This window comes from Desmodus rotundus, chromosome 12, assembly GCF_022682495.2.
Source record: "Desmodus rotundus isolate HL8 chromosome 12, HLdesRot8A.1, whole genome shotgun sequence".
NCBI lineage: Eukaryota > Metazoa > Chordata > Mammalia > Chiroptera > Phyllostomidae > Desmodus > Desmodus rotundus.
This window is the reverse complement of record NC_071398.1, coordinates 84,562,757-84,580,649: the sequence shown is the minus strand read 5'-3', so window position 1 is coordinate 84,580,649 and position 17,893 is coordinate 84,562,757. Positions and strand designations below refer to the sequence as shown.

General features: G+C 35.5%; 1 protein-coding gene across 4 annotated transcripts in view; it reads right to left on the bottom strand.

The window, feature by feature from the left end:
• Nucleotides 1-17,893, bottom strand: part of RCOR3 (REST corepressor 3) — a 51,468-nt gene that overhangs the window by 27,922 nt on the left and 5,653 nt on the right. For all 4 annotated transcript variants that reach the window (XM_024552306.4, XM_024552330.4, XM_024552314.4 and 1 more), the window contains exons 3-7: nucleotides 12,542-12,619; nucleotides 9,899-9,951; nucleotides 8,140-8,301; nucleotides 6,667-6,791; nucleotides 5,828-5,906 (exon numbers count right to left, since the gene is read on the bottom strand). In XM_024552306.4, the coding sequence (XP_024408074.1) occupies nucleotides 5,828-5,906; nucleotides 6,667-6,791; nucleotides 8,140-8,301; nucleotides 9,899-9,951; nucleotides 12,542-12,619 (497 nt within the window). The remainder of the gene's footprint in view (nucleotides 1-5,827; nucleotides 5,907-6,666; nucleotides 6,792-8,139; nucleotides 8,302-9,898; nucleotides 9,952-12,541; nucleotides 12,620-17,893) is intronic.

Here is a 17,893-nt window from a genome sequence, read left to right as displayed (position 1 = left end):
ACCCATGGACATGAACTAAGGGGTGGGGTGGAATGCTGGAAAGTGGGGAGTACAGGGACAAGGGAGATAAAAGGGAGAAAAAATTGGGACAACTGTAATAGCATAATCAATAAAATATACTTTTTAAAAAGAAATAAACAGATGGAAAAATAATCAGCCTCATTAGAAATCTGATGAATAAAACTGAGAACACAATGAGATACCATTTCATATTACCAGATTTGTAACATTTTAAAAGTCTAATTATATCAAGCATTGGCAAGGAAGTAATCAGTACTCTGGGAACCCAGTGGAAGCACATCGAATGTGGAAAATAACGTGCTGTTATCTAGGAAAGTCGAGCAGGGTTAAATAGTAGTCCACCCAGGTCTGCAATTTCATTTTCTGCAGTTTGCTACCTGCAGTCAACTGTGTTCCAAAACTAAGTGGAAAACTCCAGAAACAAACGATTCATAAAATTTAAACTTCATGACACTCTGAGTAGGGTGATGAAATCTCACAGGGCCCTGCTCTGTCCCATCAGGCACACGAACCATGTCTTCGCCCAGCGTGTCCATGATGTACATGTTCCCTGCAGGTTAGTCATTTAGTAGTGGTCTCAGATGTCACAGAGACTGTCATGGTACCACAGTGCTTTTTGTCCAAGTAAACTTTATTTTACTTAATAATGGCCCAAAAGCACAAGAATAATGATGCTGGCAATTCAGATATGCCAAAGAGAGGCCATAAAGTACTTCCTTTAAGTAAAAAGGCTAAAGTTCTCCAATTAATAAGGAAAGAAAAAAAAATTATACACTGAGTTTGCTAAGACCTACAGTAAGAACAAATCTTCTATCAATGAAATTGTGAAAAAGGGAGAAATTCACACTAGTTTTGCTGTCACACCTCAAACTATAAAAGTTATGGCCACCATGGGTGATAAATACTTAGTTAAGATGGAAAACATGAAATTTGTAGGTGGAAGACCAACAGAAAGCATGTTCTTATGGATGGTGTGTTGAGCCAGAAAGCACTGAGCCTTCAGTGCTTTGGATCCCCTGAAAGGAATGACACCAAGCCATTTACTGCAAGTAAAAGATGGTCACACATATTCAGGAATAGGTGTGAACTGAAAAACATAAGGATTACTGGAGATGTAGCTGCCAATGAAGAAGCTGCTGCCACACTTCCAACAGAGTTGAATCCTGGGGAGCTGATGAAGGAAAAAGGTAAGCATGTGCAGGAGAAAACATACTGTATTCACATATATAGGGTTCAGTACTAGCCATGCTTTCAGGCATCTACTGGGGTCTGGGAATGTATCCCTGTACATAAGGGGAGAGGACTACTATACCCTAAACAGAATAATGTGACTCTAAACGATTGTAGGGTATTGTTACTGAAAAAGTCAATGTTGGCATTTTTGTGGGACAATCTGTGCTGTGCATTTCCGGAGAGCTGGCATCCCTTTCCTACTACATGCCAGCGGTACCTCACAATCACTGTACAATAACAATGGGAAATTCTCCATAATTTCTAAATGCCCTTTACCTGCAGGGGCAATACTACACCTAGCTGAGAGCCACTGTCCAATGGGGACTCATACACAAACACACACACATATACAGGGTATTTCCTTATCAGCATTGTTCATTATGATAAAAAACTGGAAATGTCGTCCAATAGTAAAAGAACGGATAAGCTACGGCATATGAATACAATAGAATACTATAATACAGCAATAAAATGAATTGCAAAACCATATTGGACAACAACAAAATACAGGTAACTGAAGAATACACACAATATGATTCCATTTAAATAAAATTTGAAATGAACAAAACTAAGTAAGAATTACTCAGAGATACATATATATGTGATAAAACTATTAAAATAAGGGAAGTGAATAATTGCTAAGTTTCAAGATAGGGTTCCCTTTTCAGGAGAGAGGTTCCCTTTGGAGAGAAGGGAGAGGAGATGAAATTAAGGAAACACACACAGGACTTCTGTTTCTTAAGTTCTGTGATGAGCACACTAGTGTTTGTCTTATTACTATTCTTTACACTGTACATGCTCTAAGGCACAGGTGGCAAATACAAGGCCTGAGGGTTGAACCCAGCCCTCCACCTTGTTTCTACTCTGGGCAGCAGTGCCGAGCTCATTGCCCCTAGTTAAAGAGTAGTTATGTTTATACAGTCCTAAAATTACATTCGGCCCTTTGAAGGCAACCACGAGGCTGATGTGGCCCCCGGTGAAAATGAGTTTGACACCCCTGCTCTAAGGTATGTGTAGTTCACAACTAATAGAAGTCAGATCTGTGGTAAAGGCAGTAATAAAGTATCATTTCCTGCCTGATGTGCCTATCATTTGTGAAAGAGCAGAGAAGTGAATGAAGCTGCTGACGTGCAGTGTCAGCCCTGGACCAAACCCTGTTATATTCTTTTACTTTAACTTACTCTCCCTTCACCTTATTTGTTAATAGGATGAACTCATAGGCAAAGACAAAATTTGTATGTATCACCTTACATAGTTAGACAAAATAGTATTCCACACACATACCTATTTTCTAGATGAGCCAAATCCTTCATCTCTCAGAGTTGTACAGTAATTAAGAGTGTATAATTATAATAAACTTGACTGAATGCTTACTATGTACCAGGACCTGTAGATAAGGTACAATGTTTGCTCTTAAAGAGTTTACCACCAGGGATAGGCAGGTAGGAGAGGGGAACTGTAAGCAGTAAACAAGCACCACTCTGCTGCGTAAGTACTGCGATAGATTTAAAGAAGAATAAGGAAATGGTCAATTTAAGATAAAGCACAGGAGGTTTTTACAGAGAAGCTCTATCTTACAGAGTTATCAGGAAGTTCCTTGGTAGATTTGGGAAAAAAGAAAACTCCAGAATAAAGGGACCGATATAACCATAGGACAACATGCATAGAACTTAAAATCTTATCTACAACACTGTTAGTAATTAGAAACACAAGACGGGGTGAAGAAAGCCTAGCTAGAGAGTTTGCGGGCTCTTTAAAAAAAACAGACAAAGTCATGGAAGGGTTATAAGCAATAAATTTGGTTTTAAAATACTGCTTTGGCAACAGGGTAAAGAATGGATTGGAAGGTATGGTGTGCAGAGCTGGGTGGCATGGGGATGAGAGAAGATAATTCAGATAATAACACCTAAAAATAAGGCAGTCAAACAGAAGAACAAAGAAGAAGGACAAAATTTATAGTTCTATGAGAGAATTTAAAAAGTAACAACAAAATGAATTGAGTAATTAAAAATGAGAGTCACTAAAATTGAAACAATTAAAAAGGTAGACAGAAATGAGACTGGTGTTATAAAAGACAAAGGGGTCAATAATTTGAAAGGACATAGAAAGCACAAGTAGAATACAACGGGTGATCTTAAATCCCTGGATCTGGCAGCTAGGAGGTCACCGGTGACCTCTGCAGCAGTTTCAGGGAAGTGAGGGGACGGAAGAAGCCCGACTGAGGCAAACTCTGGAGCGACGCAGTGCTAAGGAGCGGATTTTTGTGTAGACTGGTTGAGAGAGAGTTATGTTTGCTTGCTTGCTTGTTTAAGCCTCACCCGAGGACATGCTCACCAATTTTAGAGAGAGGGGAAGGGAGAGAAAGAAGAGGAGAAACATCAAAGTGACAGAGAAACACCATTCGGTTGCCTCTCCTGCGTGCCCCATCGGGTACTGAACCCGAAACCTGAGCCTGCATGTCCTGACCGGGAATCCAACCTGTGAACTTTTGGTTTACTGGATGATGCTCCAATCAACTGAGCCACAACGGCCAGGGTGATAGTTACGCTTTTAAATGGAAGACTTGTGCTTATTTTTAGCTGTAATGAAAAGGATGAAAATACAGCACAGAAAACGGAGGACTGATAGAAAAAGTCGTAGAGGCAATATGAAGGGATGAATAGGCTCAAACAATCAGTGAAATAAGCAGAATATGGGAAGGAACTTTTCTTACAGTGAGAGAGAGGCATTCAGGCACAGACTGTTCATTCAGCAGACGGCACTAAATATCATTTCATATTACCAGAGTTGTAACATTTTAAAAGTCTGATCATATCAAGTATTGGTAAGAAAGTGAACAACGAGTACTGTGTCAAGTGCTAAGGCACAGGTGGCAAACACAAGGTCCGTGGGCTGAATCTGGCCCTCCACCTTGTTTTATCCGGCCCAGCACCTTGTTTCTACCCGGCGTCAGCGCCGAGCTCTCACTTAACTGTTAAGGAGCAATTACATTTATACAGTCCTAAAATTACATTCAGCCCTTTGAAGGCAACTGCAAGGCTGATGTGGCCCCTGGTAAAGATGAATTTGACACCCCTGTGCTAAGGGGTACAAGATGTACAATGTAACTCAGACTCTGCATTCAAAGAGTTCACTGCTTAGTGGGGAAAAAGAACAATTTTAATATAATATTTTAAGTTTAGATACACTCAGATGAAAAGGGTAGTATGGGATAGCACAAAGGTTAGGGAAAGACTGGAACTGAAAGGAGTTCCTACTTGTTATTTCCTCTGTGAAGCAGAAGGTGAAGTTATCTGCCAAGATTTTGCGGGGAGTGAGAGGTACTCCCCACAAAATTTTACCTGCACCTACATGATGTACAGAAAAGGATGAGTGTTTAAAACAGTTGATGAAAAAAAGTTTCCCAGATAACAGAACCACAGCAACTTTTATTCACGATTTACTATGTTCTGGGTACTAAGTGCTTTTATACATATTACCTCTTTGATTCTCAAAACAATCCTATTATTTTTATTTCACCAATGGAAAAAACTTAGGGTTACCAATGGTTAAAAAGTAAGAGGTGCTAAGGACTACACTGAGATTGAAAACTGCTTTTTGTAAGTAGCAGGAATTTCCATGATTATGCCGTATCTCCTGCTGTGCCTCTCAGACCAAGAAGAGTGGTGTGGGTTTATGAGATTAAGGAAGATAGAGTGGAAGGATGAGGGAAATGGTAGGTGAAAGATCCTGGAAAGAGAACAATTTATGTAGCTGATTACTAGGCTCAGGGAAATCAGGCAGACTTGGGGAAAACAAGGAATGAATGAATAAATTTGAGACCACTTAGCAATATTAACACAATTAGTAAAATACCAAGTTGAGGTAAGAATAGAATTTTTAAAATTTCACTGATGAAAGAGTTTAAGAGAATTACAATGGCTAGAATAGGGCATGGCACTGAGTTCCTTAAAAGGAGTAAGAGTCATTAAATTGGATGAGGTCACAATCTATCTCCAATTTCTATGTTATTTTCTTTATTCCACAGCTGCCTATAGCTCATAAGCCTTTACCTATCAACATTTGGTCTAAATAAGCATGTATATCAATTTACCCCATTCTTAATGATTTTAAGTCATCATTATTATCATCACATTAAGAAATTCTTCCATTTCTTCCTTTGAGGCAGCTTTCCATTTTCATTGCTGTCCGTGTACCTGCTACTCATTTCCAATTTGGTATAATATGAAACAAAAAAAATGTTTTCAGTAAAAATTGGCTAACAGCCAGAAAGCTTATTAATTTTACACTGAATACATCTGAGGGTATTTTACTTCCTTTCTATGGAATAAAGATTAGAGATCGTGACAGGGCTTTTGATACTTCTGAGTGGATGGGATAACCCCCAAATTACTTAAACCACTGGTTAACTGGAATTCTAGATATTAATGTTTTTCCAAAAACTCCAGTTAATACTGGAATTTATAACCTCCTAAATCATTATGTAAAAACATTTTTCTTAATATGAAGTAGTCTTCATTTCTTCTGAGTGGATTTGTTGGACAAGTGCAAGTCCTCTACTGATCAACATTACCTCTTTCTTGGCTTCTTTTTTGGGATCATAATCACTATCATTTCCATCCATTGGGTGTGTTTCTTCCACATCATCATCACTGAGAAGAGACAGAGACAGTAAACTTAATTCCTTTCTTTTTACTGTATTCCAGTGCTCTTATCAAAGGGTCATATACCTTGTAATAAGTTTACTAAGTATTTCCCAACAGAACAAGGGCTGTCCTTGGGAAGATGTGCTTTTATAATACCGATTTCTGTAGTGTTGAGAAACACTTAAAGCATAGAGATTCATTTTACAAACATTTCTAGCTGGAAAAGAAACTCAACAGGAAAGATATTTAGAAAGAAATATCATTTGGGGAAAAGAACACATATATTAATTTGATATAATACTTATTATTTCAGTTCTCCAGTTGGACAATAAAGACAGACAAAAACCAGTTAACAAAATTATTTTATACTACCATAATAATACAGGTACAATAATGTGAACTTCAATTACCGAGGTAATTGTGGAAAGAGCATCTTCTATAGAATATATTTATTAGATATATTTAATAGATTCTAAATATATGTATTAAATATATTAATACTAAAAGGAAGCATTTGGGGTTATAGTCAAACAGATCAAAAGTAACTCAGCTGCAATGTTTGCTGGCTATGATTAACAGCAAACGAGTTAAAGAGAGTTCTTACTAATAAGATTTTTGATCACTCACCTTTTCCTGTCAAAGCAGAAACATGAATGTAAGGATAAGAAGTACTTACAGTGTGTTGTGATAATTTTTGTGCCTTAGAAAATGTAATCAGTCCAACAGTGTCCCCAATAACGTAACTATATAAAGGTGTCCAACCTACCTGTCACCCTGATTATGTCTATTGGCTAGTTTACGAGCCTGGCGATCCATCAAACTTGTCCTAGATCGAGTTTTTTTCCAGGAATAGTAATATTTTACAAGGCTAGCAATTGTCTTATCTGGAAGCTTGAAAAAAAAATCATGTTAATATCAGCAAGTTTAATTCGTAAACTCCAATTAACAGAATAACTATTTCTGATATTATTATTTGGTACTTAGCAAACAAAGGCATAGATAAAACCATTTTCACGGGGACTTTTATAAATTACAAAGATAAAATGTGTGTTACAGTCATAGCACCCTACCCACACCTCTGTCACTGACATTATGCCTATTTGTTCTCAGGGAGGGAAGAAAGTTGTCACAAGCACAGTGAGAATGGTCCCAGAAGTCCCCAGCACAGTCAGTGCTACTCAATTTTTTTCCCCTATATAAATAAGAATTCTTTATTGGTATATAGTTCACATATCATAAAATTCTCCAGTTTAAGTGTACAAGTCAGTGGTTTTTAGTATATTCGTTACTATATGCAACCATCACTAAATTCCCAACATTTTCATTGCCTCAAAAAGAAACCCTATCACCCATCAGCAGTCACTCCTTATTCTCTCCTTAACCTAATCCTATGGATTTGCCTACTCTGAACATTTCATATAAATGAAATCATACTTGTGACCTTTTATATATGGCTTCTTTCACTTTATATAATGTTTTCAAGAAAAGCTATTCAATTCTTAGCAATGATTTTTTAAAATCATTTTGTTTTAAATCCATGTTTTGAAATGATAAGTAATGCAAATACATTTTAGCTACCAAATCAAGTCTTTGGGTATTAAAATGACTAATGATCATGTATTGATATGTCACACAGGCAAACAAGGATGCACACTCCCAATCAAAAATGTTTGTTGAGATTAGGACGACACTTAAGATATATTTTCAAACATTAACTAGTTTTTATCCATTCAGGTTAAAAGTGTTCAATGCAGCAACTTCTCAGGCTTATATTATTTTGACACTGAAAATTTAAGAACTAGAAATAAGGAGCAATTTTCTTCTAAAAAAAGAAAGCAACAGCACCTGAAAAATACTGAATTACAGAATATTCAAAAATTGATCTTCACATCTAAAAGAATATAAATTAGAAAATAAAAGTCTTATGTTAAAAGATAAAACATATAAAAATAAAATTATGATTTTTTTCCTGGAATGACAACCTTTTTTAAACAATACTATTACACATATATTTGTCATAATAAAAGTTAATTTATTACAATAAAATAGCAAGTAATTGTCATGCACTAGAGTGGAATGTAGACAATAGGACTATATGCAAATATACTTATTGCAAATATGTTTAAAAATTAAAATTTGATTGGAAAACTTTTTTTCTATTTAATAGTTAGAAAGTGCTCAATATCAGCATAAGATATCATTCAGGTATGAATCACAGTTAGGACCAAAATTACCATACCATTTGTTGAATCCTGTGAAAGCTCTTCCCATGAAAACTAAAGGCTTGTTCAAATAGGACTTTATCTTCCACTGTCCACTCATCCGGAAAGGGAGTAAAATTAGGGAGATCAGCAAGGGACTTCTCAATGTTATGTTTATGCCAGAACAACATGCCAAGTGCCTTTGAAGAGAAATCAATCCCCTTTGGTTTTTAATGGACTTAGCAAACTTAGGAGAGTTAAACACAAATCACATTGCAATCTTAAGCCTATGACTTCAACTGAAGATACACACTCATAGTTTGAGGCTTTTAATCAGGGTTGCCCAAGTAACAGACCTCACCTATTTATTTCTTTTAAACCAGGGCGTCAGAATAGTGGATGTTCTTACACACCATATTTGCTAGAGAACCTGTGAAACACAGTGAGCTGAGGAGAATGATTATAATTACTAAAGAAGGTTTGAAGGCTTTTACCCACATTAATTCATTGGTCAATGTTAGAGAAAAATATGCTAAAAGGAAAAATACCCAGTAAACCAATAATTGAATGAAACCTATTGAGTATAACAAAACTAGAAGTGCTCAGTTGAGACTTAGCAGAGAAATAGTTGTTTTAACCTTTTTCGAAATACGTCATGGACTAAACACTTCCAAGAAGAGTACCTCAGCTACGACTGTAACAATCTTTTATCATATGTATTTTTAAAGTTCTTTATTATCATAATGTACACAAAGAATTATCATGAGGCATACTAGTAACTTCAATGATTTTATTAGCAAATCATAGGAAAGCCTTAAATGAACAATTTCCAACATTCTACAATTTTCTTTTATTATAGACAAGCAGTAGGCTTTTATCTTTACAGTAAGATATGGATGTCATTTAGGGGATAAAGTTTTATTTCTTAAGAGACTTAGCAACTTTTAAATATTGAGTTTTAATGTTAAATTCTGTACTTTGGTAATACTTAAAAGTAAACATGAAAATGAACATATGTACAGTCATATTTTAAAGAATTAACTTTCTCAAATATTAAACCGAAAGTCAAGGCTTAAAAACCAAATATATAATCAAAGGCTTCAAATTTATAAAAAAAGATAACTACATTTAGATAAACACCTCAATTTCACAAAAAAGATTTTTTTATTATATAATCATGTTACTGATTATAAAGTTAGCTCTTAATAATCCAGGTTACAGATAACTGACTTATTTTACTAGCAATTCTGACAAAGGTTAATCTAGTACTTAGTTGAAATGAGATCTAAATGATTCCGTGTTCTCCATCCCCACATCAGTATGGGATAAATAAACCACAAGCCATATGTATCTCCTTTTAAAGTTATCCAATTTTTAAAAATCTCTTTGTGAATGATTTCATTCATAATTTAAAAGTCTTAAATATTGCTTTAAATAAAAAGTTTAACTTAAGTCTTTTGGATTAAAGTCAAAGAGAATTACCTGTATTCAAAAAATTTTCCCTTTTTGGTAAGTATTTTGCCAGAGTAATCCTGAAGGCCTTCATTTCAGATACTTTTAAAACGCAAAGTAGAATAAGAAACAGAGGTATTTAGAGAAAAATGTTCAAGCCCTTGAGAAAAATAAGGTTCATAAAAGCAAAATTGTTAACGTTGAAAGGTCAGATTTTGCTAGGACTTTTGGTGTCTCTAAAGTTGGTTGAACTGTTGCCGTTTTCAGACAGAAATGATCATGAGATGTTCTTTGGATTCGTATATATTGAGGCAAGCCTTAATATTAAAATGTTTCTTTACATACCTGTTCCACATTGTAGCCATGTTTCTCCTTTGCAATTGCAATATATTCATCCACTGTAATGAAACAATGATATATAATTAATTATATTTACTTCATCTGCCAGGTCTACACTGTTTTTTAACAAAACAGAATAATTTATATTCCAGGGGTAAAAAACAGCCAAAGTCATTTTTCATTAAATATTACAAAAGACTTTTACTTGCATGAACAGGGTCAGAAGTTCACTTGGTTTAAAATTTTACTTAGTATGACTTCTCTCTATGACCATATACCATATACTTATTAAACTCAATTACTATAATTATTTTTGTATACAAAAAAGATCAATCTGAGGGTAGCCAATAGACCCTAATTACAGTGTAAAATATTAGACAATTTACTGATTTTTCTGCTGCAGTCTTCATTTGAAGTTATTTAGCTATTTAAGACCCTATCTCATATTTAGAGTTGACCCAAAGCCTTTATCGTCCCATTTTTGTCACCTATACATAGTAACAACATATTTAGGTATGCTTCAGTATCCCTAAAATTTTCTTCAGCTCTTCCCTCTAGGTACACAAAAGGTGTTTGAATATTCCAGTTTCATATCCGCCATATGAAATCGAGCCAACAGAATTATTTAGATAAGCACAGCTTCTGATGATATACTGGCTATTTTATAGCTTCATTGCTGAGAAGTCTGCATTTTACATTCAGCAAGACTCAGTTTTATGTGAAGTCTACAGTCATTCTTGATCCATATTTATTATTAGTATTATATATGTATGCATGTGTATGCCTATATACATGTGTATACCTATATACACATATATACATATACTTTAGGCAAATTTTTGAGAAGCAGTGGTTAAGAGTTCTGATCCTAGAATAGCTAGTCTACCTGAGCTTGATTTTCAGCCTTGTTAGAGTTTTAACTTCAGGCAATTAACTTGGCTTTTTTGTACCTTAGTTTCTTCACTCTAAACGGTGATAAAAACAACACCTTTCTCCTAGGAATAAATGAGCTAATACATGTAAAGTGCTTAGAATAGCACCTGGCACATTTTAAGTACTTTATAAGAATTTGTTATCATTATTAGTAGAGTACAGATTAATATACAAATGCTATTAGAAAAATAATGCTATTAGAATAACTATCTTTTACAGATGTTATTTTATCTCCCTAAGACTATAAGGTTTTAGTATGGAAAATCCAAATATTATATTTTGTTTAGAACCCATAGTACTTAAACATATGGAAGGTCTAAATCTATGCTGATTAAACTTTAATGAAAATGTCTTCTAGTCCTATAAATAGAAAGCTAAACAGTACCTATCAAGCTGTGGTTCTTAACCCTGGCTATGCATTAGAATCAGCAGAGGAGCGTTTAAAAAGTCCAGGCTCCATGTCTGAAAACCCTGATTGAATTGGTTTGAGACAGAAACCAGGTATCAGTAGTGTTTGCTTTTTAAATGTTACCCCAAGTGATTCCAATGCAGAGCCCTAAACCTCCAGGATATTCCTCCCACATGGAGACCATTCTACCAGGAAATGGTGGCTTTCTGAATGTGTTTACCACTTTGCTAAGAAAGGCACCATTGTATAAAACAGTGTTGAAACAGCAAAAGCCAGTGACACCCTGATACTCAGTTTGTGAATGAAAGCCTGGGCCTATAATGACGACTGAACCAAAGAGACTTGATAGTCTTTTTCAGGTTTCTCTGTATACAGTCCCAGGCCAAATATAATTTCATGTTTTTAAGAATGCTTCAAGAACACTTAATTCCTAGATTATCAGCTAGGCCTTTTGCTGGTATTTTAAAGCCCTTAAACAAGAAGATTATCAGGTAAGCAGAATATTACTCAGTTTCCAATTTTTAGTTCTCTTACTGCATCAATAAGTATAGGCTTACTATGCACATGGTCATTACTTTTCATGGGACTATATAAACCATCATGGGACAGCTATAAGATTAGTAAATATTTTTAAAAGATAAGTTTATTTTACAGCTGCTAGCATAGCTGTCCAGTGGGGTTTTTTGTTTGTTTGTTTGTTTTTAGTAAATTCAATGGTAACTAAATGGAGGGATGGGGATCTTAGTTTTGTTACCTGCACGTTTCCTATTCATGTGCCGCAAAGGATCAGGTCCGCTACATCACATTGAAGTCTAAAGCCACACCATGATTCAAGAGGTGCATGGTCAATGATCCAGAAGGTCTCAGTCCAGAAATGGAGAGCACAAAGATGACCTGATTGATGGCTGCTGAAGTCAGTTCTTTCCCCTTTCCTCTTTAAAATGGTAATGATAGTGGGCTCTTTGAAGTTTGAAGGCATTTCTTTACATCTCCATACACTGAGGAAAAGCCTGTGCAGATGTCTACATAGTAACTCCCTCCCCTGCTTGAGGATTTAAGCAGCAATGCCATCAGATCCTAGGTTTCCTCTGTCTTCCTGGGCCTGACACAAATTGGAATGATCAACCCACTGCCTTTCAAAAGGAAAAACATTCTAATGTAACAACCTCCATCAAAAAACAAAACAAAACAAAGACAAACTGGTTTTTCTTATGAGCATCTAAGGGACCCAAAGACAAATATAAATTGCATTTTTAATTGGTTGATAGATCCTTATTGACATAAGCATTGAATTTCAGAAAACTTACATTTGGTGTCTGGGATACTGTGATATGGAGACCATACAAGCATTCCTCCATTGTCTTTATCTGTGTACTTTGTAGCACCTGTGGGAAAAATTAATTAATTTGAATATGATGGATTTTTATTTACATTCATAATGTGTGTAAGCAATGTTAGTGTACTTCTATTTGGTACACTGCCTGCAAAAGAGGGCAAAGAAACAAAGTACAAAAAAATAAAGAGAAGGAAAACAGACTGACTTACCCTCTTTCAATTAAAAAGACTTTCTTAAGTACGTTACACACCTCTACTACTTAACAGATAACTCTGACTCAACCTTGTATACATTACTTAGAAGTCATTAAAAACTCTCCTAAAACCATAGAGAATACCTCAGGTGATAAGTAACTGTTTGGCCCTGTATCTAACTGGGCCAAGATTACTGTAATTTTTAAATAACTGTATCTGTTTTTCATGGTTTTTACTTAATCTTATTACTTGCTAGTAGTCTGCCAGCTATTCCTTTTTAGACTTCATTTATTACATTTTATATTTATGAAAGTATGTGTTCTGTGTAAGAAGAAAAAGTAAAAGTAGAAGTTAATGCTATTTTTTCTTAAAGTAACCTGAAAGTCTGCCTCTAATCTAGAAGCATACTATTGCTATTTCTAGCTTACTTCTAACCTGTTACAATCTAAAAAGTCAGAAAAATCAAGCTCTACCAAAACTGCATGTAAATTAAAAGACAGAATGAATGAATGCTGGACATAGCTACTCCAGAGCCAAGTACCTGCCTGTGGGGTCTGGTCCTCTGCCTTCTTCCTAATTCTTCCGTAGGTGTATTCAAGCTAATTACAACTATTGACAGATGAAACACTGTTGTAACCTATTTTAAGAAGACTTATTATAAATACGCCATAACTGACTTTTATGAAGTGTTGATAGCTACCAGCAACTAATGGCCAGAATTTCAAAATTATTCACATTAGAATTCTGAAGTTAAACTGTAATCATTTATAAAGTTATAAGACATCTGGAATACAGAACATTCATTTCCAGTGATAAAGGAACAACTACTATAATCTCAATCTAGAGAAGTTATCTACTGAGCAATAATACCAATTTTTTTTATTTTTAGAGAATCATCATTATGTCACTACTGTATATTCAACAAATGTTTGAGAATGATATATTGTTAGTGAAATATGCAGCCAAAATTGTTTTTAAAATTTGTATCTTTTACTATATAGAAAAATTAAGGATAGAGAAAAAAGAGATGAAAGAACACTATCAAAATACAGTATTAGAAAAAACATTAAAAACATAATTACACAATAAATCTAAAAGTAAAACCTACCACATTTTGTCATAAGTATCTTTAATAAAAGAAGACAAAAACAGGAGATAAGAATTTAGGAAAATGCAAGTTAGAAGTACATTATCTAAAATTTATATTCAATGAAAATAAATTTTAATGTCTTCTAAAAACTTCAATATTAAACTATACATTTAATGAAAATGGCTGAACGATGACTGTAAATTAAATCGTCAGGGCTACAGAGAACCCAAGACAACTAACTGCTTTGGTCTCTGGCTCCCTGGCATATTTTTAGGTTTTTGCATTCCTTCAGCAACCATAGTACACTTCAGCGGAACTTCATTCAACTGGTACTTAATCTGGGTTTTCAATATGTTCTTGGTATTGTATGTACATATTCTGGATGAGCTGAAGCTTCTTCCTGCCATAAGGCTGATGCAGTGGCAAGAAAAACTGTTAGAAAATGTTTCTGACCTAGGGTGTAACTTCCAAAATCTCTAGTGATTGGAGCACCCACTTCATTGAGCAAATCCTATGACCTTTAATGGACAGACTTGCAAACTGCTTGGAATTATGCCTGACCCTATTACCTTCAATTATGAGGCAAGGTGGAGAGAACAAACAGAAAAACTGGTTTCAAGCAGAACAAATTTAATTACACAGGACTGAGTGAAACAGATGAGAAGGATTACAATTTTATGACTTTTTATTTGAAATGCTGATTTTTAAAATCTTTTGTTTTCTACATATATATTTTTTTCTTTCTCTTAAAGTACCTATGATCTAGAGCAATTTGGTAAATTACACTTTTGTAAGCATCTGAAACATTTTTTTCTCTCTTTCATCCCCTCAGACTTTGGAAACTTTCAATGAGTAATTTTCAAGGCAATATGTTTGTATAAAGTTCAATACGAATCAGTTCTCTTTATAACAGGTCACAAGGCTTAGGCTGGAATGTCATATTTGAGAAATATGCATAGGTTCAGTATGACCAGAAAGCTTTAAGGAATCAAAATTGATTTTGGAAGCCAATAAAACGTTCCTTGGAAAAACTGCCTGGTACCTTGCTTATATGACTCACAATAGTCCTTCCAGGCAAGGAACAAAGGTTGCTTCCTGGGAGATTCATGGAAAGAATCTCAGGATACAATGGGTACCTCGAAGAGAGAGGAATTCACCCCAATTCTATAGGTATTGCAGGCAAAGTCTGATGGTGAGTATGACACTTGGCTTCTTAGCCTTGAGAAGATTTTTCAAGTTCAGTCAGAAAAGTCCCTATGGAAAATTACAGTAAAACAGAGTTAAAAGAACCCATGTGGCTGATTACTTTTCTTGGTGGACTTATACAAATAATCAGGCCAAGTTTACTGAAATTAGACTCATTTTACAAATGTATTATGTCTTAATTTCATTATCTTTGGTAAAGGTAGGGGTGATTTTAGAGAGAAAAATTGTTTCAATAGAAACCATACACCTTAGATTCTAGTGCTGTTCATTGTCTTTTGAATTTTTAAAGTTTTTATTTTTACCTATAAACTGCACTGGATCCTGAATTTTTCTAGTTTTCTTGAGTATTTGGCTACAATTCTCCAAATTAACATTTTCACTTTCCCATCCTTTGACTTGGAGTCACTGAGAACTAAAACTGCCCTCTTTCCAAGGCCACAAAAGCTAAAATGGGACAACTTGATGTAGGCTTCAGAAAAATCACAACCATAGCTCATCTATGGCCAATCTTTGTGCCTGCTGCAGAAGGATCACCAGACACTCAAACTGCAAACCTGGGGACTCTAAGAGACTGTAACTGCCTGCAGGTAATCCACGTAAAGATGATCAGAGACGGACACCTAGGAATCTTCTCGACTGCTTTCAAAACTCAGAAACTGAGGGTATAGTCAGCTCCAATGATTAACTTTTTTGTTTCCATAGAGATGCTTCTCATTAAATACCTGATTGTTTGCACCACAGGCTTAACTTTGGGAGCCCACCTGAATCACCACCTCCTGAAATGATATACAACTGTTTACCTAAACTGAACTTTTCGCAATACTGAGACTGGTTTAATGAGATACAGAACAATCTACTGGGCCAAATTCTGGAATGTGAAACTTCCAGGGAAGTTTCAGAGGAGGGAACTCTAGGGGTCCAGAGTGAGTCACTCCAAGATGTGCCTCCATGGGATGCAGACTGTTTGAGCTAAAGGCTACTTTAGCCACAGGCTCAGAAGAAGCTTCTTCCCCCTACCCTTAACTGCCTAGAAGTCTGAATTAGAGGGTTTGCCCATAGGAGATTATCAGTGATAAACTTTTTGACTCACCTACACAGCAAATTTTTATTTACTGAGTCTCTGCCTTTCTTATCATCCTGCAATGACCCTTTAAAGCCCCCAAGGCTCATTACCACCTCATCCCTAGATTACAATGTCTTATAAGGCTATCCCTGTCTATCTCTAACGCTCTCATGGCGGGGTTCCTATACATATATATGTAATAAGTTTTATCTCGCTAAAAACATAGAATATATATTTATTTTTAACGACATAAGATAAAAGCACAAGAGCAAAGGAGCTGAATCATTCAATAGAAATAATATAGACAGCCTATCTAAGTTGATCAGAAGGCTTTTATTATTATTATTTTTATCCTCACTGGAGGATGTAATTATTGATGATATTAGAGAGAGTGGAATGGAGGGAGAAACACTGATGTGAGAAATACTGACTGGTTGCCTCTCGAACACGCCCTGACAGGGGACTGAACCTGCAATCTAGGCATATGCCCTGACGGGGAATCAAACCTGTGACCTTTCGGTTTACTGGATGACGCTCCAACCAAGCCACACCGTCCAGGGCAGAAGCCTTAATTTCATTAATAAACACTATTGCTATTTCAAGTGAGTATCCTTAACTTCAATCCTTTAACTTGGCACTGATTCTTCTTCACAATGGATTGTGACAATAAGATAATTTAAATCCTACTTAATTAAACAGACTGCAACAAAGGTTTCCATTAAGTCTCAAGTCTTAATAGCATAACATGCTTTAATATGTAAACATATTTCCTTGCTTTACAGATTCTCGCATTATAGGTCTGAATCAAAACATCTTCATTAATTATCTCTTCTTAAACAAATATAAACTGTAAAGAAAATATTTTTCCTGCCCTGGCTGAGTGGCTCAGTTGGTAGAAGCACTGTTTTTTTGGTGAAAAGGTTGCGGGTTTGATTTCCATTAAGGGCACACACCTAGGCTGCAGGTTCACATACAAGAGGCAACCAATCTGTTTGTCTCACATGATGTGTCTCTCTCCCTAACTCTCTCAAAAAAATCAATGAACATATCTTCCAGTGAGGATTTTAAAAAAGTAAATAAAAAATATTTTTCCCATGAAAAATAATAGTTAAATTTTCACCCAAAGTCTTAGCATTGTAATTAAGGGCTTGATCTGATAGGAACTGGCACCCAAGCTGTGGGGACTAAAAGCTCTACTAATATGGGTGTATGGGTATGTGCACAGCAATCGTGTCTGATAGCAGAGAATGCCTTATTAGGCACTGCACAATGTTCTTTCCCTAGCCCTTGAACTGGACTCCACCATCTTCAATCATGAGGCCCAAGAGATGACTGAAGAATGCAATGATTAAGTGTAATGATTCAGTGTAATGATTAAGAGTATAACCATTATAGAGACAGACTCCAAGTTTGAATCCCAGCCCTGCCACTTCCTAGCTGTGTCACCTTGAGCCAATTTATTTAACCTATCTGTGCCTCAGTTCCACTCATCTTTAAAAATAGGGATCATGAGAGTACCTATTTCACAGAGTTGTTCAAAAATTAAATGAATATAGTAAAGTAGTTGGCAAATGGTGAACATTGTATAAGACTTATCATCACTAGCGTCTGCTTACTGAAAACAGTTTTTTCTTAAGTTCCCTTCTTTCTCTACTCTGGAAGAACTCCTCAAGTCAATCAAATAAAAATATGAGTGCATAAAATCTCAAGGGGCTCTGACACAAACGGCTAAAGCCCCTTCTTGCCAGTCCTTTGAAAATGAGATTGAAT